At 47.6% G+C, this 27,825-nt stretch overlaps 1 protein-coding gene and 2 pseudogenes across 1 annotated transcript in view; all 3 read left to right on the plus strand.

Moving 5' to 3' along the window:
• Positions 1 to 14,236, plus strand: part of FAM135B (family with sequence similarity 135 member B) — a 96,614-nt gene extending 82,378 nt beyond the window's left edge. Inside the window, exons 13-19 of the mRNA XM_066625229.1 lie at positions 712 to 878; positions 2,636 to 2,727; positions 8,829 to 8,926; positions 10,255 to 10,406; positions 10,512 to 10,622; positions 12,115 to 12,228; positions 14,031 to 14,236. Of these exons, the coding sequence (XP_066481326.1) occupies positions 712 to 878; positions 2,636 to 2,727; positions 8,829 to 8,926; positions 10,255 to 10,406; positions 10,512 to 10,622; positions 12,115 to 12,228; positions 14,031 to 14,236 (940 nt within the window). The remainder of the gene's footprint in view (positions 1 to 711; positions 879 to 2,635; positions 2,728 to 8,828; positions 8,927 to 10,254; positions 10,407 to 10,511; positions 10,623 to 12,114; positions 12,229 to 14,030) is intronic.
• On the plus strand, positions 6,432 to 6,548 carry LOC136650081 (5S ribosomal RNA; annotated as a pseudogene).
• A 2,988-nt stretch (positions 14,237 to 17,224) lies between the features above and the next one.
• LOC136650344 (5S ribosomal RNA) lies at positions 17,225 to 17,341 on the plus strand (annotated as a pseudogene).
• The last annotated feature ends 10,484 nt before the right edge of the window (positions 17,342 to 27,825 follow it).

Consider the following 27,825-nt stretch of genomic DNA (forward strand, 5'->3'; position numbering starts at 1 on the left):
ATACAGGAAGCTGGACTAGATGGGCCTATGGCCTGATCCAGTGGGGCTATTCTTATGTTCTTAAACTACAATTCCCAGGAGGCCTTGCAGGTCTTGTTATCTGGTGTGCTCCCTGGGGCATTTGGTGGGCCACTGTGAGATACAGGAAGCTGGACTAGATGGGCCTATGGCCTGATCCACTGGGGCTGTTCTTATGTTCTTATGTTCTCCTTCAGGGCCGGCTGTGATGAGAAGGCAGAGTAATTGCCAGCTGCTGTTTGTGGGTCTCGCTGAACTCCTTGGCCCGCTCTCACTTGTGAGCAGTAGTGTAGCTGGGAAGGGGGAGGAAGTAAGTACATCAAGCACCGCAGTGTACCACATAAGCTGTCCCCCTCACTTGCCTTCGGAGCCATTCAGGGTAGCGATGGCAAAATGCGCCTTTCCTTGTACTTCCCATGCACCCCCTCTGGCTACGCTACTGCTGACAAGTGAGAACATATACAAAGCGATGACGAGCGTCCCTGGAGCAGCCATTGCACTGCATTATTTGAGGAATCATCCTGTGAGAACATGACTGTGGTGTTTGGATCAACAACTAAATCGGGCTCTTTCTTCCCAATTGCTCTACAGCTGTAAATTAGCTGTAAATTTCCCCATGAGTACAGGGGTCAAAGAAGCCCCTTCTTGTTGAATGCCCAGTTCGACTTTGTGATTAATTAGTGTATTCTCCAGTTTTTATCAGGCCAAGGAAAATTTTAAAAAAGAACTGAAGATTGAAGGATGTCTGTACAGTGACTTATCTGTACTAGCTTCTGATATCCCATATTTTCCACCAGAGGAAGAGGAAGAAAACTTGGACGATGGGATTCACCTAGTGGTCTGCGTCCATGGGCTGGATGGTAAGGCCAAAGCAAGACACGGGGGAAAATGGACTTATACATTTGGAATGATTGCGCAATAGATAGCTGTGGGTCACCTGTTTGTGGAGGCCTGCACAGCTTCATTGAACATGTGGCCATCAGACCCCCCCCCCCAATGGTGTTTGCTGGGATGCTAGGAAAGGAAAACTTGAATATTCATAGTTCAGAGGAGAGATGAAATATCCTCTCCCGGACTTAACTATTTCCTTGTGGTCTATTGCCGCACTGTTGACACCACCCCCAAATCGATCTTCTCTCCCCTCCCACTCCTGAAGTTGGTCTCTCTTCACTGGAAACAGTGTGGTTGTCTTGTGAATAGTCAACATGCACTGAGATTTGGCAGTGTGATATCACTGAGGGCAAATGGGCAGCCCAATCCAACCAAAATCCCTACGTGGCAATTCAGCAGCACTGGGGCGGCTTCCATGGGGAATCTTTGGCTCCTGGAGGTTGCCCTGGGGAAAGCCCCAGCAGCCGCTTTGGGGCAGCTTGGACCTTGCTGGTGCCAGTCTACATGGCTCGGTGTGGGTGCTGTCACTGCCTCTCCTGACCGCCTCCCAGATCTCATCCTCCCTTCTTTCCAACCCCATCACCACCCTCTTCCATCCCCTCCTTCCACCCCATTCAGCCTCCTCCCTCCAATCCCCTGTGCTAGCTCAGCTCCTCTGGAGGGTGTCTGAACTGAACCCTTTGGTGCACAGAACTGGCCACTCACCGTTTGCAGCAATAGCCGGCCTGTACACACTGGCCTACTCACATTTGTGATAGTTGTTAAGGTAGTTACACCAGTGGAATGCATGTTCTGTCAGCACACTCCTTCAATAGATTGGGCCATAAGGCTGCAATCCCACACATATTTATCTGGAAGTAAACACCATCAAATACTATGGAGGTTACTTCTGAGCAGACATGGATAGGCTTGTGCTGCAAGTATCTGTTGAGTAAAGAAAATGTCTTCATTTTAATGAACATTTTAATGATGTTCACCCTCAGTGACATCATCATGTAGCTAAATCTCATTGGTTATGTGGCTGCTTCTTGGAAGAAGATAGTGATTCTTGGGGGGGGGGGGGATGATATACCAATAGCAGATTGTTGCAACAATGAGGCTTTTGGGGGGAGTGTCATGTCCTGCAGAGATTGCATTGCCACTTCTGTTGCTGCCAAGACCAGTACATGAGGGGTGGGGGACTGAAGCTGGGGAGAGGCACATGTTGGGAGGAGCCTGGATATCTGAATATATTCCCTCCCCTCTTTTGAATTCCCAAATATGCAGGAAAAAAATTCAGGAAAGGAAAAGTTGTTCTGAAAATGTTCTCCTGTCTAGTTGTCTCAGCACTGTAAAACTTCCGTCAAACATGGGCCAGGGTGCAAATTGTCCCCAAAGCAGACCATTTTGGATTGCAGTGTATGCTCGGTATAGACCCTACACCTGTATAACCAAAAAGTCAGGGGTTTTTGCCCCTGAGACACCCCTAAGATGCCCCTTGTAAGCAAAATGGAAGTCAACCAGGCACACCTGAAAGCATTCCCCTTGTCCTCTCAGATCTGGGGACTAGTGGATGCCCACTGAACACCCTACACATAAATACTTATTTTGGAAATGGACAAGCCCAAGTAGCACAGCTGTTCTCAATGTGTCACAAGTAGGGGTGTGTTCCTTGAAAGATAGCTGAGTGAATGATGTGCTTTGTTATGGAATCCATGTCTCAGAAAGCTCTGTGTGGTTTTTCAAGGTAACAGTGCAGATCTTCGACTGGTAAAGACATTCATTGAACTGGGCCTTCCTGGTGGAAAGCTTGACTTCCTGATGTCAGAGAGGAACCAGGTATGTGATTCATTCGTTCACACTTACGCACACATACACAGAGTCTCCATGCAATCCACCTTGAATGAAGAATTTTAAAGATAAAAGACTGGCAAGCTAGCAGAGTGTCCACCATGATGGCCAATTGCTATACCAACCGCTGTCTCCTTTTGTCTCCTGTTTTTTGAGATTGCGATCTTGCAGGCAGAGACCTGCTCTTTCTGGTTTTGTATCGTATCCACTTTATATTAGGTATTATCATAAATAATAAAGTGTTGCTGTTATTATGGTATGGTATGTTTGAGTGGAAAGAGAGCTTGGATATTACCAGGAGAGCAACGGAGGTTATAATATATCTCTGTGTAGTCTGCATTCAGAGACACATTGTAACCTTCTTGTGGGTCACTCTGTTTTAGGGATAGAACATAGGTCTTGCCTCAGTGCAGCCTCTCCACGTGCAAGATTTTATTTTATTTTTTCCCCACATGACAGAATAGGAATTCAGTTCCGTAAGAGAAAGGGGTACACTCAGGAATGCCCCTGGGGGTGTAGTCTAAACTGTTCTCTGCTCTTGATCACCACAGTGACCCCACCACCACTGAGAAGGAGTCCTGTTCCAATTTGCATAGCCCACCCTGTGTTCTCTTGCATGATCACACCACAATGCACTAGAATGTTGGATCCTGGATTTTTTTAATATATTGCCACCAAACAATAAATTCATCCTGGGGGGAAAATGCATTTTATAAGTAGAAGAGCTGGTTATACAAACAACCAATTTTCACTAGGGTTGAGTATAGCCTCCATAAGAAATGTCACTTGTCTTACATAAGTACATGACTCAGACCAAAGGCCCATCTAGTCAAATCCACTGGATCAGAGTAAAGGCCCAGATCTAGTCCAGCATCCTATATCTCACAGTGATCCACTGGATGCCTCAGGGAACACACATGTCAACAAGAGACCTGCATCCTGGTGCCCTCCCTTGCATCTGGCATTCTGAGGTAGCTTACTTCTAAAACCAGGAGGTTACATATACCTGGACTTTTCCTCCAGAAATTTGTCCAACCCCCTTTTCAAGGCATCTAGGCCAGATAGATCTAGCATCTAGGCATCATGCCCATCAGGGCATCTAGGCCCTAGCATGTATGCACTGCTGAAACAGAGACGCCTGCGTTGGCTCGGTCATGTTGTGAGAATGGATGATGGCCGGATCCCAAAGGATCTCCTCTATGGAGAACTCGTGCAAGGAAAGCGCCCTACAGGTAGACCACAGATGCGATACAAGGACATCTGCAAGAGGGATCTGAAGGCCTTAGGAGTGGACCTCAACAGGTGGGAAACCCTGGCCTCTGAGCGGCCCGCTTGGAGGCAGGCTGTGCAGCATGGCCTCTTCCAGTTTGAAGAGACAGTTTGCCAACAGTTTGAGGCAAAGAGGCAAAGAAGGAAGGCCCATAGCCAGGGAGACAGACCAGGGACAGACTGCACTTGCTCCCAGTGTGGAAGGGATTGTCACTCCCGAATTGGCCTTTTCAGCCACACTAGATGCTATTCCAGAACCACCATTCAGAGCGCGATACCATAGTCTTTCGAGACTGAAGGTTGCCAACTGCACAACTGCACTGCACAGGCCAGATACCATCACCACGTCTTATAGGAATTTATCTGGTATCCCTTGAAAATGTTCTGATATTTTCCCTTTCAGATGAACCCTGAAATTTGTTTGGAATTTCACTTTTTTTGGCATGTCAGTTCCAAGCCAAATATTAACACAAAAGCGACTCTCCTGTGTGTTGTTTAGCACAGGTCACTCAAAGTACTTGGTTTTGTTGTGGCATGTAGACATTTCAACAGAGAGAGAACACAGGGTGGGGCAGTGTGGGGGTCCAGATGGTCTATGAGTGGGTAGCATGTTTAGATGCGCTCCCCTGATAAGTGATATTCCGGTACATATTGCCACTGATTATGGAAGTTCCATCTGTCTTCTCGGTGCCCTTTATGGTTCAGTGGGATTTTTCATTTCTAAAAAACATGCAAGATTGAAGATTGCGAGCTCTAGAAGAAATCATTAATTATCGAGGCAGACAAAACAAACAGGCAGGAGACTATATTTAGTTTACGAGCCTGTTTAGTGGAAGGCAGCATTGCAAATTGGATATGCTCCTCTTTTCTTTTGAAAGAGCTGCAATTAGTGAGATGAATTTTCTCACCAAAAGCATTAATTATTGGATCTGTTTCCCTTGAATCTCTGCCCCGACATTTGATGATTATTTCCCTGGCATCTCATTAGCTTTGAGTTTGATTCACGGCCGATCTGATTGCAGAACTGAACAGTTCCAAACCAGAACAAGCGCTTGCCACCCTGACGCCTGTGGATGCAATGCTTCCATTATTTCCTTTTCCAGTGTCGCAGACAGCAGTGCTGGGTCTAGCTTCGGAGCTCTACAAGTGCGTTGCTGGCCCAAGTTAGATCAATGCAGTTTTGCGGTACCTTCTTGAGAGTCGGTTTTAACTTTATGATGGCGTGTAATATGGCAGCCTGCTCAGTTCTGTTTTTGACTATGTAGTGCCATTTGGTTTACAACTCCTGCTTCAATTTGTATGCTGTCTTGAGCAGTGCCGTCACCAGTCGTGGACCTCCCCAGCCCCACACCCCGGGGCAAAGGCCCATGATGGCACCCCCTTGCGAGCTGTTGCCACCCCCCTGTGCAAATCTGCTACCCCTCCACTCATCTGAGGCTCACGGAGACGCAAGAGGCTTGCATCTGGGAAGCCTCTCTGAGGTTCCCGAATGCTATAAATCAGGGGTGCTCACACTTTTTTGGCTCGAGAGCTACTTTGAAACCCAGCAAGGCCCGGAGATCTACCAGAGTTTTTTTACAATGTTTGCGCCATCATAACATATAACATTTATGTGTACAATGTATGTTGGTGTACCTTGAGCCCCACTGAGTATAACAGGACTTACTCCTGAGTAGACATGCCTAGGATTAGGCTGTGAGGCTGCAATCCTAGCCACACTTACCTGGGAGTAAGCCCCATTGAGTACAATGGGCCTTACTCCCGGCGTTTCCTCCCAGAGGCACCTGAAGGGGGGGGGTCGGCACTCCGCGATCTACTCATTTTGCCTCGCGATCTACCGGTAGATCACGATCCACCTACTGAGCACCCCTGCTATAAACTGTGCTTTCGGCAAACTGGAAGTACAGTTTCCAACCCCGTCGGCAGCCTCAGAGAGGCTTCCATGGGATCCTACAAACTCACGCCTGGGGCATTTGTCCCATAGGACATAATGGGAGGTTTGCAACTGGGCGTCACTAGGATTTTCATCACCCGGTACGGGAGGCCAGTGTGACACCCCCATGTTGAATCTCCTACCATGCAGTGGGTGGGGCAATTTATTTATTTATTTATTTATTTATTTACTTACTTACTTACTTACTTACTTACTTACTTACTTATCCATCCCACCTTTCTCCCACACCAAAGGGGACTCAGGACCCAACCCTATCCAATTTTCCAGTACTGGTGCAGCCATGCCAATGGGGCATGCACTGCATCCTGTGGTAGTGGGGCAGTCACAGAAGCCTTCTCAAGGTATGGGAACATTTATTTTCTTACCTCAAGGCTGAATTGCGGCTGCACCAGTGCTGGAAAGTTGAATAGGATTGGGCCCTCAAGGTGGCTAACAATGTGAGCATAATATCAATACAGTATATTAAAAAGGCAGCAACTGTTACCCTGCACATGCCCAATCTCGTCTGATCTCGGAAGCTAAGCAGGGTTGGGCCTGGTTAGTACTTGGATGGGAGACCGCTTGGGAATACCAGGTGCTATAGGCTTACACCATAGTCTTTCGAGACTGAAGGTTGCCAACCATCTCCCTATACTGAACACTATCTCCTGATCTTGTCTGATCTCAGAAGCTAAGCAGGGTCAGGCCTGGTTAGTACTTGGATGGGAGACCGCTTGGGAATACTGGGTGCTGTAGGCTTATACCATAGTCTTTCGAGACTGAAGGTTGCCAACCATATTAAAAAAAAAAATTAAAACATTAAAACAAACACCCTGGAGCAATGTCCCAGGTATTGGGTGATGCACCCATTGTACCCATGGGTGATGCACACGGTGATGTACTGTTACCCTACCCACTGGATTTTTTTGGCTCTAACTTTTGATAGAATAGAGATATTTCAGTGTGGTTTGTTTCATTGCATTCTGCAGGAAAGTCCACATTGAATGGTATATAATATGATGGTATTGGTCGGAAGTAACAAGATTTTAAAAATTTTGACCAGTAGTGGTGTCACCCCCCATGGTCCGTACCCTCCCGCACCCATGTAACAATGCCACTAGCCTTGAGGCCAATCAGGGGTGGTAGTAGTAGCATTCCCTGATACCCTAACCCCGACTGTCTCCCTTACCGCTGCTATTACACAGACTTGCACATGCTAAACAGCAAGTATATATCTGAGGAAACCCATGGTGGCAGTGGAGGTTTTCCCTGGGGTAAGCGAACAAATTTCACTCACCCTGAGGAGACCTTTCTGACTGTCCCCTCCTGCAGATACAGCACACACTCCACTGGTGTGGCTGCATCGGGGGGGGGGAGCAGATTTGGGAGGGGTCGGGCTGTTTGTTAACAAAATTGAACAACAGCCAGGATTGCAGCCCTCTCACCCTCTGTCATTTTCCTTGTATGTATTTTAGCACCAAACAGCCACTGGCGGAGGAGCACACAAATACCATATGGATTGAACTTCAGTGGAAAAATAGAGCAGGCAGAAAGGCATGCCTCCTGGCTGCAATCCTAACCTCACTTTCCTGGGAGTCAGTCCTATTGAACACAATAGGACTTACTTCTGAGTAGACCTGGTTAGGATTGTGCCCTTTAGCTTGAAATGTAAAAGCCCCTCCTGAGACTCCTCCTTTGTGGCTGCTTTATGTTAAAAAGGAAAAAAATTTCTTACATTGAGCATGTCTCCTAATAATACATGTAGCATAATATGGTAGTTTGGTTCTCAGAAGGCCCTAGATTGCCAAGGAATAGACTGTTCAAGGACGCAAGCTCTGTAGACCACTTACAACAGGAGAGGAAACTGACTGCTTTCCACATGCGCTGCCTCCGACGTATTCTCGGCATCACCTGGCAGGACAAAGTTCCAAACAACACAGTCCTGGAACGTGCTGGAATCCCTAACATGTATGCACTACTGAAACAGAGACGCCTGCGTTGGCTTGGTCATGTCGTGAGAATGGAAGATGGCCGGATCCCAAAGGATCTCCTCTATGGAGAACTTGTGCAAGGAAAGCGCCCTACAGGTAGACCACAGCTGCGATACAAGGACATCTGCAAGAGGGATCTGAAGGCCTTAGGAGTGGACCTCAACAAGTGGGAAACCCTGACCTCTGAGCGGCCCGCTTGGAGGCAGGCTGTGCAGCATGGCCTTTCCCAGTTTGAAGAGACACTCGGCCAACAGTCTGAGGCTAAGAGGCAAAGAAGGAAGGCCCATAGCCAGGGAATCAGACCAGGGACAGACTGCACTTGCTCCCGGTGTGGAAGGGATTGTCACTCCCGAATCGGCCTTTTCAGCCACACTAGACTCTGTTCCAGAACCACCTTTCAGAGTGCGATACCATAGTCTTTCAAGACTGAAGGTTGCCAACTACAGACTGTTCAAGAAAGTTCCTGCTGCATTTGTGGTAGCTGGGGGGACTTTGATGGCTTCCTCTTGGGGGGAGTTTTAGTCATAGCAGGGGACACATCAAAGTCATGGAAGCAAATTGAGAATATTATAATGCCAGCCATTAGAAAGTAGATGCCTTCCAGGAAGTGTCTTGGGTTTAAAGAAAACAGAGAGACACTTAGCTACCAATGAAAACTCAAGCAACCACTATTAAGGTCAGAGAACCCATTTAATTCTGTCTTCTCAAGGTTAGGTTATGCAGCTGCAGTAAGACCTAACAGGATCAGAGGAAGGAATTTCAGACAGTACCATCCCCGGGGGTACTGAAGGAAAGCTTCAAAGAAATATATCCTTTGCCAGAGGAGGGGAGTCCACAACACCATAGAAAATTGGAAAATACCAAGCACCTGATGCCATTTTTTTTCTCTTTAACAGACAGATACATTTGCTGACTTTGATACCATGACTGACCGTTTGCTGGATGAGATTATTCAGCACATTCAGCTGTATAACCTGTCGATATCCCGAATAAGGTAATGTATGCAACTGTCTACGTATTTTAGGGAATAAAAATCTGGGAATGAAGTCCTTGAAATTTCTTCTGTGTGGGCTTGCAAGTGACACCAATCCAACAGGCTCATTTAAATGTGTTAAAGAGCTGGGTTCTAGATGATCCTAAAGATTTCTAGTTTAAATTTCCACTAGTAATAATAAAATAGCGATGAATATTCTGTGCCAATTGGAATTAAAAAACAAAACAAAACTCTCATCAGTGCTCCTTTGCCCATGTTCTGCTGCTCTGAATTTACCTGCCTGTTACAGAGTGAGTTTGTCTTCTGTCTACATTGCTTGGATGTAAATTGTGAAAAATTGCTTGGATTTAAATGCCATGGGCTGTGGAATTTGTATCCCAATCACCTATACTTTCTCTTAATACTATGGCAACCCTTTCTTGTATCAGAGTGTAGGATCAGAGTATAGGATCCCTCTATTGATAATGTCTTTCTGATCCTCCCTCCCAGCCTTTGGGCATTCTTAATGCACACTTTGTCCTTAAATTTATTTAAAGGCAACATGTAGATGTCCACTGGAACACAAATGTCTGTTGATGAAAGACCATGACGAGTTTCCAGTCTGGACAATGGCTTTCCTAGTCTCAGAAGAATCTTTCATAGCCAAATATCTGTTAGCGACAGTATGCAGGAAGTAATGGTTCACCATATATTGCTTTAACCAGACCCCACCTGGGATATTGTTTCCAGTTCTGGGTGCCACCATTGAAGAGGGTTACTGACAATGTGGAGCAAGTCAAGATGGGTTGACTAGGATTGTGAGGGACAGATTTAGGACAAACTAAACATGTCCTATGGGACTCGGTTGGAGGAGCTGGGTATGTTTAGTTTACAGGAGAGATGGCTGAAAGTTGGCTTGTTTATTATCTATAAATACTTGAAGTACTGCCATGTGGAAGATGGAGTGGATTGGTTCTCTCTCATTCCAGAAGATAGGAACCAGGACAAGTTCATTTAAATTACAATGAAGGAGATCTGGATTAAACATTCAGAAGAACTTCCTGAAGGTACAAACTATTTGGCCATGGAACTATCTGCCTTGGAGAGTGGTAAACTCTCCACTGTTGGTAATCTTTAAGACTGGATTCCCTTTTCTCAGGGATGTTGTAGTTGTGGGCAGTCTGTATTGGCTGAGAGTTGGACTTGATGATCTTGTAGGTCACCTCCAACATTGTGATTCAATGATTCTGTGCGTTAGTTCACAGAAAGTTACCAAAACCTTGTGGAAACCTCCTATGGAGCCATCACAAAGATAATAATTGTGATCACATCTGTTTGTGTCTCCACAGCTTTATCGGTCACTCTCTTGGCAATGTCATCATACGATCAGTACTAACCCGGCCCAGATTTCGCTATTACCTCAATAAGCTACATACCTTCCTGTCCCTCTCGGGGCCGCACCTAGGAACCCTGTACAATAACAGTACTTTAGTTAGTACAGGTAAGGACACGTTCAGCCTTCTGCACTAATTGTTGTGTTTCAATTGCTTTGGAAGGACTGAAAGAAGATGTGGGTTGGCTCAACAAATATTTATTATTGTTCCAGGCTTGTGGCTCATGCAGAAGCTGAAAAAATCTGGGTCACTTTTGCAACTGACTTTCAGGGATAATGCAGACCTACGCAAGTGTTTCCTCTATCAGCTCAGCCAAAAAACAGGTGGGTAGGATTGTATTCAAAGCAAAAACTCCTATCTTAATAACCAGTGCTAAAAACTAGCTGCCTAATCCTATCCAGGATTGGGTCGGCACGTGTAGGGGTTTATGAAAGTAGAACAGAGCAGTGGCATAGCTAGAGGGGGTGCAAAGCACGCCGTTTTGCAGGCACCTGGATGTGCAGTGCAAGCGGCCCCTCCCTTTCGGAGCTATTTTGGGAGGTGGGAGCAAACTGCCTGGTTTGCTTCCACTGCCCAGAATGGCTCCCAAAGGTAAGAGGGAGGGACTGCTTGCGCCGTGCATTCAGATGCCTATAAAACTTAGTGCTTTGCACCCCCTTTAGCTATGCCACTGCTCTGTTCTGCTGTCATAAACCCCTACACATGCTGACCCAATCGTGGATAGGATTAGGCAGCTAGTTTTTAGCACTGGTTATTAAGATAGGAGCTTTTGCTTTGAATAGGAATTTTTTGCTTTTTGCTTTGAGTTTTGCAGCCCCTCTAACTATGCCACTGGAACAGAGTTCCACTATTGAAAATGGCTTTCACCTGAGCCCATTTTGACTGGGCTGCTGCAACTGGGTTGTCCTGAGTGGAACAGAGGACGAGAAGGGAGGCAGAATGGGGATGGCATCGGCAGCACCCCTGTGCCAGTATCCTAACCCTCTCCCTCTCCCTTACCACTCTTCAGGAACACGTATTCTACCACACCGGCCCTTGTTAGGATTGGGCTGTAAATAATTTTAAGAAATCACTTCAAAAAATAATTAATAAAGGGATTGAGAATTAAATGGTCAATACTATTATGCCATTGTACACATCAATGGTAAGGTCACATCTGGAGTATTGTGACCAGTTCTGGTTGCCACATCTCAAAAAGGATATATAATGGACCTGGAAAAGGTGCAAAAGGGAGCAAGCAAGCGATTAGTGAGCTGTGACACCTCTCTTACAAAAAAAGGCTTTTACATGTAATTTTACATGTAAAATTTTACATGGGATAGATAGTGTATAGAGGAAAATTCTTTTCCCTCTTGCACATCACGAGAACATTCACTAAAATTGAGTGTAAGGAGAGTGAGAGCAGACAAAAGAAAAAGAAAAACATTCTTTACCTGGCAACTAATCAATCTGTGGAACTCCTTGACACAGGATGGTGTGATAACACCTGACCTGGATGCCTTTAAAAGGGGATTGGACAGACTGATGGAGGAAAAGTTCATCATGGGTTAGAAGTCATGATTACTAAATGTAATCTCCGGGTGTTAGAGGTAACCTACCTCTGAATGCCAGATGCAAGGGGATGGCAAAAGGATGCAGGTATCTTGTTGTCCTGTAAGCAACCTGAGGCATCTGGTGGGTCACGGTGAGTTTGTAGGAAGTTGGGCTAGATGGACCCTTGACCTGATCCAGAAGGGCTCTTCTTCTGTTCTTATGCTTTTGTTCCCAACATCTACAGAAGGCTGACCTAATGCAGGTGGGATTTCTTTGTTATAGGTCTTCAGTATTTCAAGAATGTTGTTCTGGTCGCCTCCCCCCAAGACCGCTATGTCCCATTTCACTCTGCAAGAATAGAAATGTGTAAGTCAGCTCTGAAAGACAGGCATGCAGGTATACTTCCGTTTTAAGAAAATCTCTGCATTTGTGTTCTGGGGTTTTGTTTTTAATACATGCTTGTACAGTTAGACCCCAGTACCTGCAGGTCCGGGGTCTGCAGGTTTGACTTGACATTGATGCCAGCGGATACCAAGGCCAACAATTTAAAAGTTTTTTGTTTTTTTTTATAAAAAGAAAAAAAAAAGCATGAGGCATTCTGGGGCTTCACTGAGATGACCAGGGAAACTCCATGTGAACCAGATGTGGGTCTCTCAGTACTAAAAACAACTCTAGAGGCTTTTTATTTTAGCTTTCTAGACTGCTTCTTGTGCTTATCTAATGATTCTGCGTATACACTGGTGTGTATCTGGCACTTGTGAAAAAAAGATGGGCACAAACCAAACTGCAAAAAATGTCTCTGGTCATTGGATAAGGTGGTTCACAAGTGTAGTTTACAAGTGCATGGGGTGGTGGCAAGATACGGCCTTCTCAGGAGCGGCACCAATTTTATGGAATTCATTCCCTCTCAGTTTATGAACTGCTGTGTCCTTAGAGCAGTGGTTTTTAAACTCACAGGGAGTCTGAGCCCCGCAGTAAGTTCTCACGGGGGCAGGAGAGAGGCTGCGATGCAATTGCCAGGATCCTGTCGCTGTCGAGGAGCACAGTGGCTTGCCTGGACTCACCACTGCCTGCAGCGACCTTCCAGGGGTGCGGGGAGCCCCGCGCCAGCCTCTGCAGGGCTTCCCAACATGTGGAGGCAGTCGAAATAACGATCGCGACCCACTTCTAGTTTCATGATCATAAACTGGAAGTGGGTTGTGATTGTTAACTGCACTGTCTCCGCATGTTGGGAGTACTGCAAATGCTGGCGTATGGCTTCCTACAGCAGTGGTGAATCCAGACAAACTCCTTGCCCTCGATTCTGGCGATTGTGTTGCTGCCTCCCTGCCCCTTAAGGGGGCAGAGGCCAGGGCTCTCTAGCTGGGTCGTCGTCATGCCCCAGTTTGAGAACCACTGCCTTAGATGATTTCTGGCAAGGCCCAAAGACATTTCTTTTAGCCTTCTGACTGCATGACTTTTTTGGAGGGGGGTCCTTTACATCCATGCTGTTTTTAATTTTTATGAGTGTTGCCCTTTCTTAATGTTTTGTGTTTATGTATGATCTTAAGGTTGTTTTAATTGTTTAAGGATATTCTAATGTTTATATATAAACATTGTTTTAAATGTGGTTTTTAGGTTTGTAAGCCTCTTTGGGTGCCCCTCAGGGAGAAAAGTAGGATATAAATGTAGTAAATAAATAAAAATAATTGGTAGACAGTGAACCTATGAATCCCCTTACTATCCCAGATCATTGAGTTACCTATAGATCAGGATTGTCTCCACTAGATGGCAGCATTCTCCAGATTTCCAAGCAGGGGCTTCCCCAACTCCTACCTGGAAATTCAGGGACTGAACCTGTGATCTTTTGGATGGAAAGCAGGTGAACTACCACTGAGCTACACTCCCTCCCCTGAGTTAATATATGGAGTGGGAATTAATATATGGAGTCACCCCCAGCAATGGGGTGATATTTCCCAATACTGGTTCCAGCCAGGATGAAACATTTGGGACAATTGAAGTTTCTGAGTGATCTTCAAGGGTAGTCCCATGCAGAGCACACTGCAGAAGTCCAGGCAAGGTGTGACTAAGGTATACCTCAACAAGGCTAAATCTGCTTCCTCCAGACATCTGCCCCAGACTCTACCCTGTAAAATGCTTTGTAAGTTTGTGGCGCTCCATACATAATAATAATGTTTGTTTTTTTTAACCCTTCCTAGGTCCTGTTTATGCAGAGATGATCAACAACCTTCTCCAGCCTGTTGTTGGGGCCAAAGACTGCACTTTAATCCGCCACGATGTTTTTCATGCCTTGCCAAACACAGCCAACACGCTAATCGGGCGGGCTGCCCATATAGCCGTGTTGGATTCCGAACTGTTCCTGGAGAAATTTTTCCTTGTGGCTGGGCTGGGCTATTTCAAGTAGGATCCTGAACCTCCAAGTCACCAAGGAAGCTGTTTGTGCAATCATGAGAAGGGATTCCTGAGCCAAAGCGTGCTGCGTTACTGGGAATCATGGCTCCTGCCCACGGCAAGTTGGGGCACACCTCCATTTCCTACTTATTTTAGGAAAAGAATTAAATGCTTTGGGTGTAAAGTATTTGGAGAGCCAGATATTGGTGCTTTGCGGAAGATGTCAACAGAAATACATGGGCCTTGCCCTGCTGTGTTTGTTTATCTGCCCATAAAATTGGTCTTGAAATGCAGAGGGGGGAAAGGGATCAGACATCTTCTGTATATGGTTCTATGTCCTTCTCTTCCCTGGCTCTCTGTCATTACAAATCCATTTAGGTACGAGCTGCCTTAGATAATTTAATACATTTATTTACTTAATAGGGAAGCTGTTTTCTTTTGCTTCTGTAGATTTTTTTCCTTCTCATCGGTGTGTGTGTGGTTTACACGAGCGGTAAGAAGCAAACATGAAACTCAGGTTACGTTTTTCTTTGTGATGTCTCAGAAACGGGGAACAAAACTTAGTTAGGAATGGCACGAGGACTGGTGATTGCAGCTGCTTTTGAAAAACTGTTTTTGTTCAGTAGAGAAACTGGCATTAATATGTGCCAACCAGAAAGCTCCAACTCTGTGGCCCCAAATTGGCTGAGGGGTCTACAAATGCTAGATCCCTGTGTTGAAAGAATTTGTGGCGGTATTCAGCCGTTGGGGGTTGGGTAGGAGCAGAGCAATATTGCCCTTGATTGACCTTTTCTGGGAGAAAGGCTAAGTATGCATTAAAAAAAAATACTTAAATATAAATAGAAGGCTTTGGTGGCATGAAGGTCCTTACTGGCAACCGGGTCATGAAATAAATTGAGCAAGGACTAAAGTGTTAGCAGCATTGGCTCTGGCCACCGACTCACTGACACAAACCAAACACAGGTTAAGGGCTCTGGAATAGCCTTCTCCACAGCAGGAAGGGCAGACTGGCCACGGTCCGGTCAGTCCAAGGCACAGGCAAAAGACCCTCAGTGCTGCCCTTCACCCCACGTGTATAGCAATAGAGTCATTGCCTTATGTAGTCCCTGTCTTTATTTGTTGTGCAAAGAGGTGAACAGACACACCGTTGACCACTGCTTGACCAGCATCCTATTGAAGAGCATGTGGTTGGATTGCAGAGCTATGCTGCAGCTGGATTGGAATCTCCCGGGCCTGGATTTGGCCCCCAAGCTTCAGCGGCCTACTCTGACACTAGGCAGGCTGAAGGGAGGAAATGCAGGGTTGGGGTGATTCATAGGAGGCTTTGATTTGCTGATTGCTTGATCTAGACAGGCAGGGGTCACGTTCCAGAGAAGTGGACAAAGATCAGGGAGAGCAGAGGCAGAGTCCAAGTCAAACAGGAATCAGGTTTCAATGTAATGGTCCAGGAAACTGTGACTATGGTGTTCAGGCTGAGAAGCCCAGGACCTCACAGGAGCTGGGACTGGGTCGCCTGACTGGTAGCTCTGGTAGGGAGGTTTATCAATCTAAATGGTGTCTCCAGAGCCCAGAGTACAGTCTAGGAAGCTTGCAGCAGAAGTCTAGTGAAGGTGGCTGGCGAACTGCTTGAGTCTGGCTGTTAACAGCCCCTGTTGGAGACACCCCTTGATGCTTTTGGATCAATCCAAGGGGCAATCCTTGAGTCACCCACAACTTCCATGCCTTGCAAACATAATCAAGATTCAAAGATTCAATTCCCACACGGGCTTGTTATTCCTGAGCATGAAATGAACCTTCTATAGTGCAGTGACAAGGCTTTTTTCCATCCTACCTGATCATCAATGAGGTTTCCACGAATCATCCACGAGCCATTTGGACACATTGAACCAATGTAGTGAATGGCTTTGGCCCAAATCACAAATCCAGCAAACTAGAGACAAATCTGCAAAAATTGCAGTCATTGTCTGAACTAGAAAATGAAAAACTTTGTATTAGTTTTATTATCAGCCCAATCCTACCCAAATCTCCATGTGGAGATGAAGTGGCACCGTATGTATACCGTGGTATCTTGTATGGGATTTTTGGCTGCTAGAGGTCTTCTCAGGGTAAGGGGACTTTTTTTTCCCCCTTTGCCCTGGGGAAAGCCCCAGCAGCTGCTATGGGTCAACTTGAACCTGCACCGACTCAGTCACTGGCACAAGTCCATGATGACCCAGGAAGGTGAATCAGCCCTGGGGGTACCCTCTGGATTTGGCATGTGCTGCTGCCAATTCCACCCCTCTTGGCCTGACCAATGCCCCTCACTGCCCTGTTCCACCCACCCCTCTGATGTTCCACCCAATCCCCACCAACCCCCACCTCATCTTCCTCCAACCCCTTGCGCAGGCTTACCTGCTCTGACAGGTCTCCATGGATCTGCTGGTGCATGACAGGCCACTCTGGCTCCCTGCCAGCTTGCCCACTGTGCATATTAGCAGAAGCTGCTTTACGACTGCCATAAAGCAACCTCTTCCAGCACAATGCTAGTTATGCTGGCTGGGTACGATTGGGCCATAGATCCATTCTAGTATTTCTGGGGTCCACTGCACATCTAAAAGTTCTAGCATCTCTAAAAATGGTGCAAAGCTCCTTATGGCTTATGGGAATGTTGCTTTTGCATTTGTATATGAAGCACTCACCCCAGCAATGAATTATGTGCATGGAAAGAGAGTGCACACACTGAGCAGTTCCCAGCATGGAAGGCACTAAGGGATCCCTCACTAACACAAAGCTCCATGTGTGCATCAGCACCCTACAAAACCTGGGCCAGAGCCACTATAACTTGCTTCTGAACCTTGTCGCTGTTGAATAGCAGTTGCCAATGTCTATCTTTTTAAAGCAGAATATGAATGATAGCACCAATCTTTTTGGTGTGTGCCATGCTCAGTCTGAGATCTATGAATGTCAATGGAAGGGCTCCTTGTGACACATAATGAGCTCTGAATCCAGTCATTTGAGTGAGATTCGCAACTGTTACCCTGCACAAGCCCGATTTCATCTGATCTCAGAAGCTAAGCAGGGTCAGGCCTGGTTAGTACTTGGATGGGAGACCGCCTGGGAATACCAGGTGCTGTAGGCTTATACCATAGACTTTCGAGACTGAAGGTTGCCAACCACCTCTTATTGATGCCAGCAAGAATTGCCTAATAGTTTTATGTAGACCTCTTGATGTGTCTCTACTAGTCAAGTCAAGTGCCATTCTTAGACTCAGTTAGTTTGGGTTGGTCCTATTTCTCCCAGTGAGGAAATTGATGGATCCAGTGGCATAGCTAGATGGGGTGTAAAGCACTAAGTTTTTTTAGGGAGCCTCACTGTAGCATGCAAGTGGTCCCTGCCCCTCCTTTTTGGAGCCATTTTAGGTGGGAGACATTCGCCTCCATTTTGCTCCCCCCCCAGAATGGCTTTGAAGGCGAGAGGGAGGGCCCCTTGCATGCCATGGTGAGGTTCCTTGGAAAACTTAGTGCTTTGCATCCCCTCTAGCTACGCCACTAGATGAATCGTCAACGACTGACTTAGCTTGAAGTCTAGACCCATCAGTCAAGTCTCGTAAAATTTAGAAGTGTCCCTCTTTTTTAAAGGACTATGATTTCATCAACTATGATTGTAGACTTCGTCTTCACCAATGCTGTCACCATTGTGTCAACATTGTGGGCAATAATAACCTGTTTCGCTGATGATTTAAAACTATCAGATATGTATCTTTCTTTTTTAAAAAAATTGGGATGCTGTCTTTGTAAAGACTTTTCAGTATTGTATAATCCTGTCCTACATGAAAGTATAGATAATGTTTACGCTCTTACACTTGTACAAAAAACAAAAACAAAACCTAGATAATAATTGTGTTGTACAGAACTACATCTCAATGTGGGAACATTGTTAAGATATGATTACATTTGGCCTCCTTTGAAAAGGCTTTTAAGATGTCTCTTTCTATGGGAATCTATAAATAAATATAAATATATAATATACATATATTAAAATAACATTGTTATGGCTGTTGAACTCACGCATATTGGGTGTCTAATATCTTTGTCAAAGTCTGATTTTACTGGTTCTGGTTGTTTTTTACAGACTTCTCTCTTGGAGGCAACTGTTTCAAGCTTTCAAACCAGCCTAATTACATGTGATGTATGGGAAAAAAAAATGTATATATAAAACTGTGGGAACTGGTAAACCTTCCCCACGAGAAAGATAAAGAGTTGATATTTCTGTTTCACTCTAAAGTAAATAGACCGAGGCTTCAATCCTATGCACTCTTTCCTGGGAGTAAGCCTCATTCAACACAATGGGACATACTTCTGAGTAGACATGTATAGGATTGTGCAGTCAGTGGGCATTCATACTATATACATGTGAATGGTTCAATGTTAGATTCTTAAACTTCTTAAATAATATTGGACTTTCATTGAAACTTCACCAAACACCATGGCCACCTTTCTTTTAGTATAGTGGGGGAGGGGGGTCTGGGATTATTGCCAAAGCTTCCCTTGCCATGGGAGTAACAAAATAATTCCTGGGCCATGCAGGATCGGACCATCCTGTACTTTCTCCTTATATTATGCCAGCTTCTGAGTTGTGAGAATTATGCCAGAGTTTTTTTTAAGCCAGAGTCTATTATACCAGGGTTGACCCTGGCTTGCAAAAGAACCACTTGGCCCAGGAGATTACCTCATTAGTGTGGGATGGAGTAGCAGTACATTTTCCTCACTAATATTATTTGAGGAAACACCCCCCCCTCCATGTCTCCTAACACCATCTGATTTCCTACATGGGTCAACATCACAGGCATTATCAAATTAATCCCTTAATGCAGTAGTTCCCAAACTGTGAACATACGAACATAAGAAGAGCCCTGCTGGATCAGCCAAAGGCCCATCTAGTCCAGCTTCCTGTATGTCACAGTGGCCCACCAAATGCATCAGGGAGCACACAAGACACAACCTGCGTCCTGGCTGAGCCGTGGTTCCCTGGGGAGCTGCAGAAACCAGCTAGGGGAGCTGCAGAATCCTTGCGAGAAAACTGCCACCATAAAAAATGTATAGGATTGTAGCCCTAATGGGGAGGCCAGTAGGTCAAGGGAGCAGTCAGTTGAAAAAGTTTGGGAACCACTGCATTAATGGGTCTGGGATAAACACTAATAGTTCTGAATCTTTTCTCTGGCTCTGTTCAGAATTGTCTAATCCAGCAGGCTTTTTAGGTTTGAAAGGGCTCCAGAGATCCACTTTTTGTGGGGGTCAGTAGCACTTATTTAGCTCTGCAAAGCTCACCAAACCTTGCAGAAAGTGTAAGTTGGGAGAGGATCAGATACAGATGCACTGTGCAATTTTACGCCTGTGATGGGGCCGGAAGATGAGACCACTATCAACATCATACAATGTACATGAGATGCACTTCCTGTGGCTTCATCTGCTATTGGGTCGCTGTGTGGGGTTATCACCTTTATGTTCCTGGTTAAGTCAAATGTTAAGTTAAATGTTAAGTCAAATGTCCTATGAAGTCCATGATGTTTTGTTTGACAAATGGCAACAGATTTCTCAAAGGCAGCGGTTCCCAAACTTTCCAGTGCCGTGACCCACCTCATCCTCCATGGTGGGTTGCGAGATGATGCTTCCCGTAGCACTGCAATGCCTTATTGGGAGGCCCCAGTGGCCACTCCTGGATTCTGCCAGGCCCACAACCCACTCAGTTGCCTTCCATGGGCCCCAGAATGCCCAGAATGCCCTCCGTGGGCCCCAGAATGCCCTCCGTGGGCCCCAGAAGCAACTTCCAATCAAACTGGAAGTTGTGCCCACCAGCCAGAAGTTGGTTCCGGTTGCTTCCATGGGGCATTCTGGGGTCCGTGGAGGCCAATAGTGTGGGTTGCAGTTCCAATGTGACCTGGAAGTGGCCTCTGGGGTCTCCCAATAAGGCAGTGCAGTGCTACAGGGAACAGCGTGTTGGACCCAGTGCACATAGGGTCGTGACCCACAGTTTGGAAAACACTGCTCTAAGGGATCAAGTGAATGGAATATGGTGGAATCACTGGAATAGGCTTAAGGAAAGGGCTTTTAATTCATAAAAGGTACTTCTTCTGAAGGGGTGGGAGGAACTGGTCCTTCATCTCACGACGACTGCAAACATAAAGCTTAGAATGCTGCTGTGAAATCTGGATGATTATTTATTATGGTGATGATGACTCTTGTATAATAGCAATGGGGGTGAATGTGATGAAGATGCCAATAATGATGACTATTAATAATGAAAAATCATCAGTGCCAATATGACTCAAATATTTTTCTACATATGCTTTATGGTGACAACTTGTGTGGCTTGTGTACAGTGCAAAAGAAATGTCAATAAAAGTGCTTGCTTCCTTTTTCCTGGCTTGGTGAGGTTATTTGGGAGGAAGATGGCTTTCACCATGTGCTGCCTGGATTGGGGGGGGTCCATATCCCACCATGGTTCTTAGGTGCCCCTTTCTCCACAAATACCAGCAAATAGTGCAATGCTGGAGGCCATAGCCTGCTCACCAGCCTGGCAATCCATTTTGCATGGTGGAGTGGAAATGTCCCCTCCACTGTGCGCATGACACTGAGCACATGAGGGCAAGAAGGGAGGGAACAGACAAACTCAAGACTCATTCACAGAGCATCACACCCTGACTTGTCAATCCATCTGAACCAACACAATGTGTGTGAGATGAATTCCCCATGGAGGTCTATGACAGTTACTCTGATTTGTGCAGTCTTCTCTTTCTTGAATCTTTCTCTTGGGCATCTTCATGGAATGCCCCAGCTTAGATATTGTACTGTGTTTCTGGTGAAGGTAAGTGCTGCACAATCTCTCCAGCACATGGAAAGGATCCCTGTTACTAGGCACTTGGATGAACCAGAGCTCTGATTTTGCACGTCTGCCAGCCACGACTGGCTCTGAAGGAGAGGAGGAAGGGCTGATTTACACCAGAGGCCAGGAGCCTGAAGAAACTTAGTGTTTTGCCCCACCTCCAGGAATGCCAGTGGTTTCTAGGGTATGGCAGACCAGGGTACATGCCAAGGGTGCCAGTTGAAGGGGTTGGGAAGTGACTGCAACTTGTGGGGACTCAGGGCAGCAGCTGGGGCGATTTTCACCACAGCACCTGGGATGGAATCACACTCCAGTTGCTTCCCAAGTAAGGAAGCAATTTCACCCCAGCTGCCACCATGAGTGTCCACCAGTTCCAGTCACTTTGTGACTCGGGAAGCGGCAGCAAGAACTTGGAAGTGACATCATGAGGTATCATAATGTTGCATGACCTCACATGATGTCACAATGTTTCTGCTCCAGGCACCATAGCCCCTGGGTATGCCACTATAGAAGCATGCTGATGAAGCATGCACTGCAACCAATGGTGGGGGGGGGCATGATTGGACAGCCAGCAGGAGGTAAGACTTTTTTTACTTACTCCCTGGTAGCTACCCAGTTAACTATGGGTTTCCTCAGAACTATGCCAGCCATTTGGCTAGTGTAAGTCAGAGGAGAGATAAGGGATGAGGCAGCCTGGGAAAAAGGGAATCAGAGTTGGTCACTGTGCTGCAGCCAGGATGCACCCCTCTTTCCCCTCTCCCTACCTCCAAGCCCCTCCTGCCACCCCTGACATACCTCTGCGGCCAACCTACCAGTGCTGGCAGAGGCTTCAGGTTCCACTGCCTGCTGTTGTAGAAAGAGTGAGACTCTCCAGAACAGGCGAATTCCCTAACGCATCAAAGACTTGTCAGTCGTAAGTCCCTCTTTCTTGTCTGAACTGGGTTTTAATTTATTGGCCTCCATTCAGTCCACAACAGCATCTGGATGTCTGTTACTCAGGGGACAGCTGGCAGCTCCCGGATTTGGAGAAACAGTATCACAAGTTATCTGCATACTAAGTACCAGGAACAAGATGGGATCTTGTGATGATACTTCCAAGGTATGAAACAGCAGTCACCTGGTATAATCATCTAGAAATACCCTTGTTGTTGGCATCCTTCAGTCTTGGAAGACTATGGTGTCACGCTCTGAATGGTGGTTCTGGAACAGAGTGTCCTCTCCAGTGCACGAAGCCTGGGTAAAGTAGGTATGGAGGATAGACTGTTTCCCATGCAGCAAACCCCCCCTCTCCACGTCGCTGAAATGGTCCAATGGAAAGGCAGAGGCCAATATGGTTGGTTCCAGTGGTGTCGCAGGAGTTGCCAGAACGTGACTGTGTTCAGCCATGAACTGCCTCAGGGACTCCGGCTCTGGATTTTGCCTCGAGGTTGACTCCTGAAGCCTTTTCCATAACTGGATATAGCCACAAAGCAGTGGAGGTTTCGGATCAGAGTTTTCCTTCTCTCAGATGAGCTGCCTTCCCAGGCTATCGAGTCCCATCTACCCGGTGGCTGTTTAGTCGCCTCTTACAACAAGTGCAGCCAAACTGAGGGCCTATTCTTATCCCCAGCCCCCAGGGGAAATACCCAGAGAGGTGGAAATGGAGCTACTCCTCACTCAAAAACCTAGCATGTGGTACAGACTGATAGCCCTGCTGAGAGGTCTGGGGAAATGAATGTCACATCCTCCCTGCCCAGCTCCAGGTAAAGGGACCCGATCAGGGCAGCTGAAGCAGTCACAGTGCTAAAGCAGGGTTCTGCACCCCATCCGTCATGGATTGAGGAAAACCAGTGTCATCTAGCATCCTTGGAGTTGCTCCATCCTTGCTCTCTAAATTTCTTTGCACAAGATTGGTAGATGAGAGAGTCCCAGTCTGGGCCCTGGTTGAAGCATTCATTAGGTCTCCATTCTAAAACCCACTGATGTCTTTTAAGAAATGGAACACCAGTGCCATGCGTCTCAGCCCAGAACCACAGGGATCTGAGAAAATGTAGCCAGATATTTATTTATCCTACACAAGAAGTTGCCCAAGTTCAGTGGGGCTTAAAAAGGTAATGGTAAAAGTTTCCCCCAGTGTTAAGCCTAGTTGTGTCCAACTCTAGGAGCGGTGCTTATCTCCATTTCTAAGCCAAAGAGCCGGCATTTGTAGACAGTTTCAGTGGTCACGTGGCTGGCATGACCAGACGCCTAAGCACACGGAATGCCCTTACTGAGGTGGTACTTATTAATCTACTTGCACTTTTACATGCTTTTGAACTGCTAGGGTGGCAGGAGCTAGGACAAGTAATGGGAGCTCACCCCTTCATGGGGATTCGAACTACCAACCTTGCGGTCAACAGACCCGTCGGCTCAGTGGGGCTTACTCTCAGCCAACGGTCTTCAGCCTTGCTCTCCCACTGGAATGCTTCATACATTTTTTCCTCCATACTGGAAAATAATAATAATAATAATAATAATAATAATAATAATAATAATAATAATAATAATAATAATAATAATAAAAGTTTATTTCTATCCCGCCCTTCTCCCCAAAGGGGCCCAGGACGGCTAACAACATATAAAACAGATTAAAACATAATTTCACAAACAGATAAAAACACATTAAAAAACACATTAGCAGAACTCATAAAAACAGTAGTCAGATAAAAGTCAGAATAAAAGAGCATAAAACAGCAGTACTTAGAGGAATCAAGCCTGTAAAAAGCAACTAAAAGATGTATAAAAGATGTTAAAAAGGCCATGAAGTCAGAAGGCTTGATTAAACAACAAGGTCTTCAGGCCTCGCCGAAAAGTCTCCAGAGAGGGAGCCATTCTCAAGTCAAGGGGAAGGGAGTTCCACAACGTTGGTGCCACTACTGAGAAGGCCCTATTTCTTGCCGCCGCCCCACTTACCTCCTTAGGTGGCGGCACTTGTAAAAAGGCCTTCTCTGATGACCTGAGAGGACGAGCCGGATTGTACGGGAGTAGGCGATCTCTAAGATAGCCTGGCCCAGAGCAGTATAGGACTTTAAAGGTCAAAACCAGCACCTTGAATTGGGCCCAGAAACGAATGGGCAGCCAATGTAGCCCCCGGAGAAGCGGGCTGACAGAGTCAAACCGCCTAGCTTCAGTGACCACAAGGGCCGCCGCATTCTGCACGAATTGCAGTTTCCGAACCGTCTTCAGGGGCAGCCCCACATAAAGCACGTTACAATAATCTAACCTCGATGTCACCGTAGCATGGATCACCATGGCCAGGTCTGCACGATCCAAGTATGGACACAGCTGGTGCACCAGCCGAAGCTGAGTGAAGGCCCCCCTAGCCACAGCCGCCACCTGGGAATCCAGGAGCAGCTGCGAGTCCAGGTGGACCCCCAAGCTGCGGACCTGCTCCTTCAGAGGGAGTGCAACCCCATTCAGAGCAAGCCGATAATCCAGCACCTGCATCGAGGATTTCCGAACCAGGAGAGCCTCTGTCTTATCCGGATTTAATTTCAGCTTGTTAGCCCCCATCCAGATCCTCACTGCTTCCAGACAGCGCTCCAGGCCCTCAACCGCCACCCTGGAGTCTGGAGGAAAGGAGAGATAAAGCTGGGTGTCATCAGCGTATTGATGACACCCCACTCCAAACCCCCGGATGACCTCACCCAGCGGTTTCATGTAGATATTAAATAGCATGGGGGACAGAATTGAACCCTGCGGCACCCCGCACTTCAAGGGCCAGGGTGTCGAACAGGCATCCCCCAGCACCACCATCTGGGACTGACCTTCCAAGTAGAAGCGGAACCACCGCAAAACAGTGCCTCCAACTCCCAGCTCGGCCAATCGGCCCAGAAGGATACCATGGTCGATGGTATTGAAAGCCGCTGAGAGGTCCAGCAGGACCAACAGGGACGCACCCCCCCTGTCCAGTCCCCGGCGTAGGTCATCCACCAAGGCGACCAAGGCAGTTTCCGTCCCAAAGCCCGGTCTGAAACCAGATTGAAAAGGATCCAGATAATCCACTTCATCCAAGACCCTCTGGAGTTGGGCCGCCACCACCCGCTCAATTACCTTGCCCAGAAACGGGATGTTGGAGACTGGCCGATAGTTGTTCAACACAGTGGAATCCAGGGAGGGCTTCTTCAGGAGGGGGCGAACCACCGCCTGCTTCAAAGCAGGTGGCAACGTCCCCTCCCCCAAGGAAGAGTTGACCACCCTCCCCGTCCACTCAGCCAGTCCACCTCGGGCAGCTCTTATCAGCCAAGCTGGGCAAGGGTCAAACAGGCAGGCAGACAGCCTCACACTCCAAAGGAGTCTGTCCACATCCTCAGGCTGCACAAGCTGAAAAGAATCCCACAACACTGGACAAGCAGTTGCCAGGGGGACATCATCAGACATTGTCAATGTGGCATCCAAGTCGTAACGAATGCGATCGATTTTATCTGCAAAATGTTGCGCAAACACGTCACAGCGGCTGACCGTGTATTCCTCCTGGTCCACTGGCGGGGCCTGATGGAGGAGGCCCCGCACCACACGGAACAGCTCTGCCGGACAGCTATCAGCAGACCCAATGGTAGCAGAGAAGAATGATTTCTTCGCTGCTACCACCGCCACGGAGTAGGCTCTATAATGAGCTCTACTCCGTGTCCGATCGGATTCATCACGAGTTTTCTGCCACCGTCGCTCTAGACGCCTGCCCTGCCGCTTCATCATTCGCAGCTCCTCAGTAAACCAAGGAGCCGCTCCGAGTCTGCAACGTGGCAGAGGTCGCTCCGGAGCAATCTCATCCACTGCCCTGGACATTTCCCCATTCCAGAGGTCAACCAGGGTCTCAGATGAGGTGCCAGTCTCAGCAGTGGGAAAATCCCTCAGAGCCCTCAGGAAACCTTCAGGATCCATTAGCCTCCGGGGCAGACCATAGAAAACGGTCCCCCGCCTCTGCGGAGGTAGGAAGTCGCAACCAGCCTAAACCTTACCAGGAAGTGATCTGTCCATGACAACGGAGTGATCTTGATCTCCTCAACATCCAGATCACTGCCCCCGTGCCCAGCTGTAAACACCAGGTCCAGCACGTGTCCTGCAGTATGTGTCGGGGCCAAGATCTTCTGGGACAGGCCCATGGTTGTCATGGCAGCCATGAAATCCTGAGCTGCACCTACCGCAGGGGCCTCGGCATGAACATTGAAGTCCCCCAGCACTAACAGGCGGGGGGCCTTCAATGCCACCCCCGAGATCACCCCAGTCAGCTCAGGCAGGGAGAGACTGTTGGGCAGCAGGGCAGACGGTACACCAACACAATCCCAATGCTGTCCGGTCCTCTCAACACAACATGCAGGCACTCGAACCCAGCAGACTGCTGGACAGGGCACCTGGTGAGGGAGATGGACTCACGATAGACCATTGCAACTCCCCCTCCCCGTCCCTGCAATCTTGGCTGCTGCAACACCTGGAAGCCTGGTGGACAAAGTTCAGAGAGACTAATGCCTCCCTCCATGTCCAACCAGGTCTCCGTAATGCATACCAGGTCGGCTTTCTCATCCAGAATCAAATCCTGGATGATACAGGTCTTATTATTCACCGACCTGGCATTCAAAAGTAGCAGCTTCAGATCCAGGGACTCACCGCCAAGACCACCAGGCATCCGAGAACTGGGGGAGGGACCAGAAGGGGAGATGATCTGCCTATGATTAACTCTCCTTCTCCTGTAACGGCCTGTCCGACCCCCACCGCCATATCTCCCCTGGCCCGTCACTCTCTTGATAGTGGCACCCTTCCCTTCCCCTGAGCTCCCTCCTGAGAGCACACACATGTGGCGAGGCCCGCCTTCTCAGACTGGCCTGCAGGCGGATCCTCGCTGTAAAAACAATTGTTGCTCTTCTCTCCCCTGCCTCCACCAATGGGGAGGGTATCCGACTGCAGCTAGTTGGTCCGCTGACGGAGAGGGCACCTGATCTTCTGGGCACGAGCCCCAGGCTAAGAGCCACGGGCCAAGAGCCCTTTGGCTCTTGCCCTTTGGCTCTTGCCAAAGGCTCGCGCCTCTGGCAAGCTGTAAAGTACCTGGGGAGAGAGGAGGAGGAGAGCAATCAGGCAGGCCGGCTTGCAGACTGCATGCTTCTCTTAATATATGGTGGGGTGGCACAGCTGGTATAATTCCAGTTATATATTATGAGACAGTGTATACTGTACTGTATACTTTTTCTCCAAGAGGAAGATGACTAAGAACATGTGAAAGTGCTTTCAGCTGCCACAAGATGTCACTGTTTCCCCACATAAGAATATGGAGGTGGTTGGCTACTTGGCTAATATATGGATGGAACATTCTATCCCTGTGAAACCTATAGGAGGCTGCGGGCACAATCCTAACCCGTGCTGGAGCAGGCAAACCAGGAGGCTTGCACTGCATCCAACACGGGTTACTGGCCAGCTGCGGCTCAGCCAGAGGCAAGGGGAAGCTCTTCCCCTTACCCCTAGATAAGGGCTGCTGGCCCCTATGGGTCTCCTTGGACCTGCGCCACCTCCCCGGGGACGGGGGTTGGGATCCGACATAACCGCCAGGTCCCAGCCCCGCCCCCAGCTCCCTGCACGCCCACTCCCAGGGCCGCCCAATGCCCTCCCTCTCCCCGCCCAGAAACACCCCCGTCCCACCTCCTCCCTGCCCCCCCCACACCTTCCTTTGCCACTTGTGTTGGCACAGGTGCACTGGCACAAGTGGCGGGGAGGAAGCCACCGTGGAGGCTTCTG

The sequence above is a fragment of the Tiliqua scincoides genome, chromosome 4, assembly GCF_035046505.1.
Source record: "Tiliqua scincoides isolate rTilSci1 chromosome 4, rTilSci1.hap2, whole genome shotgun sequence".
NCBI classification, from domain to species: Eukaryota; Metazoa; Chordata; class Lepidosauria; order Squamata; family Scincidae; genus Tiliqua; species Tiliqua scincoides.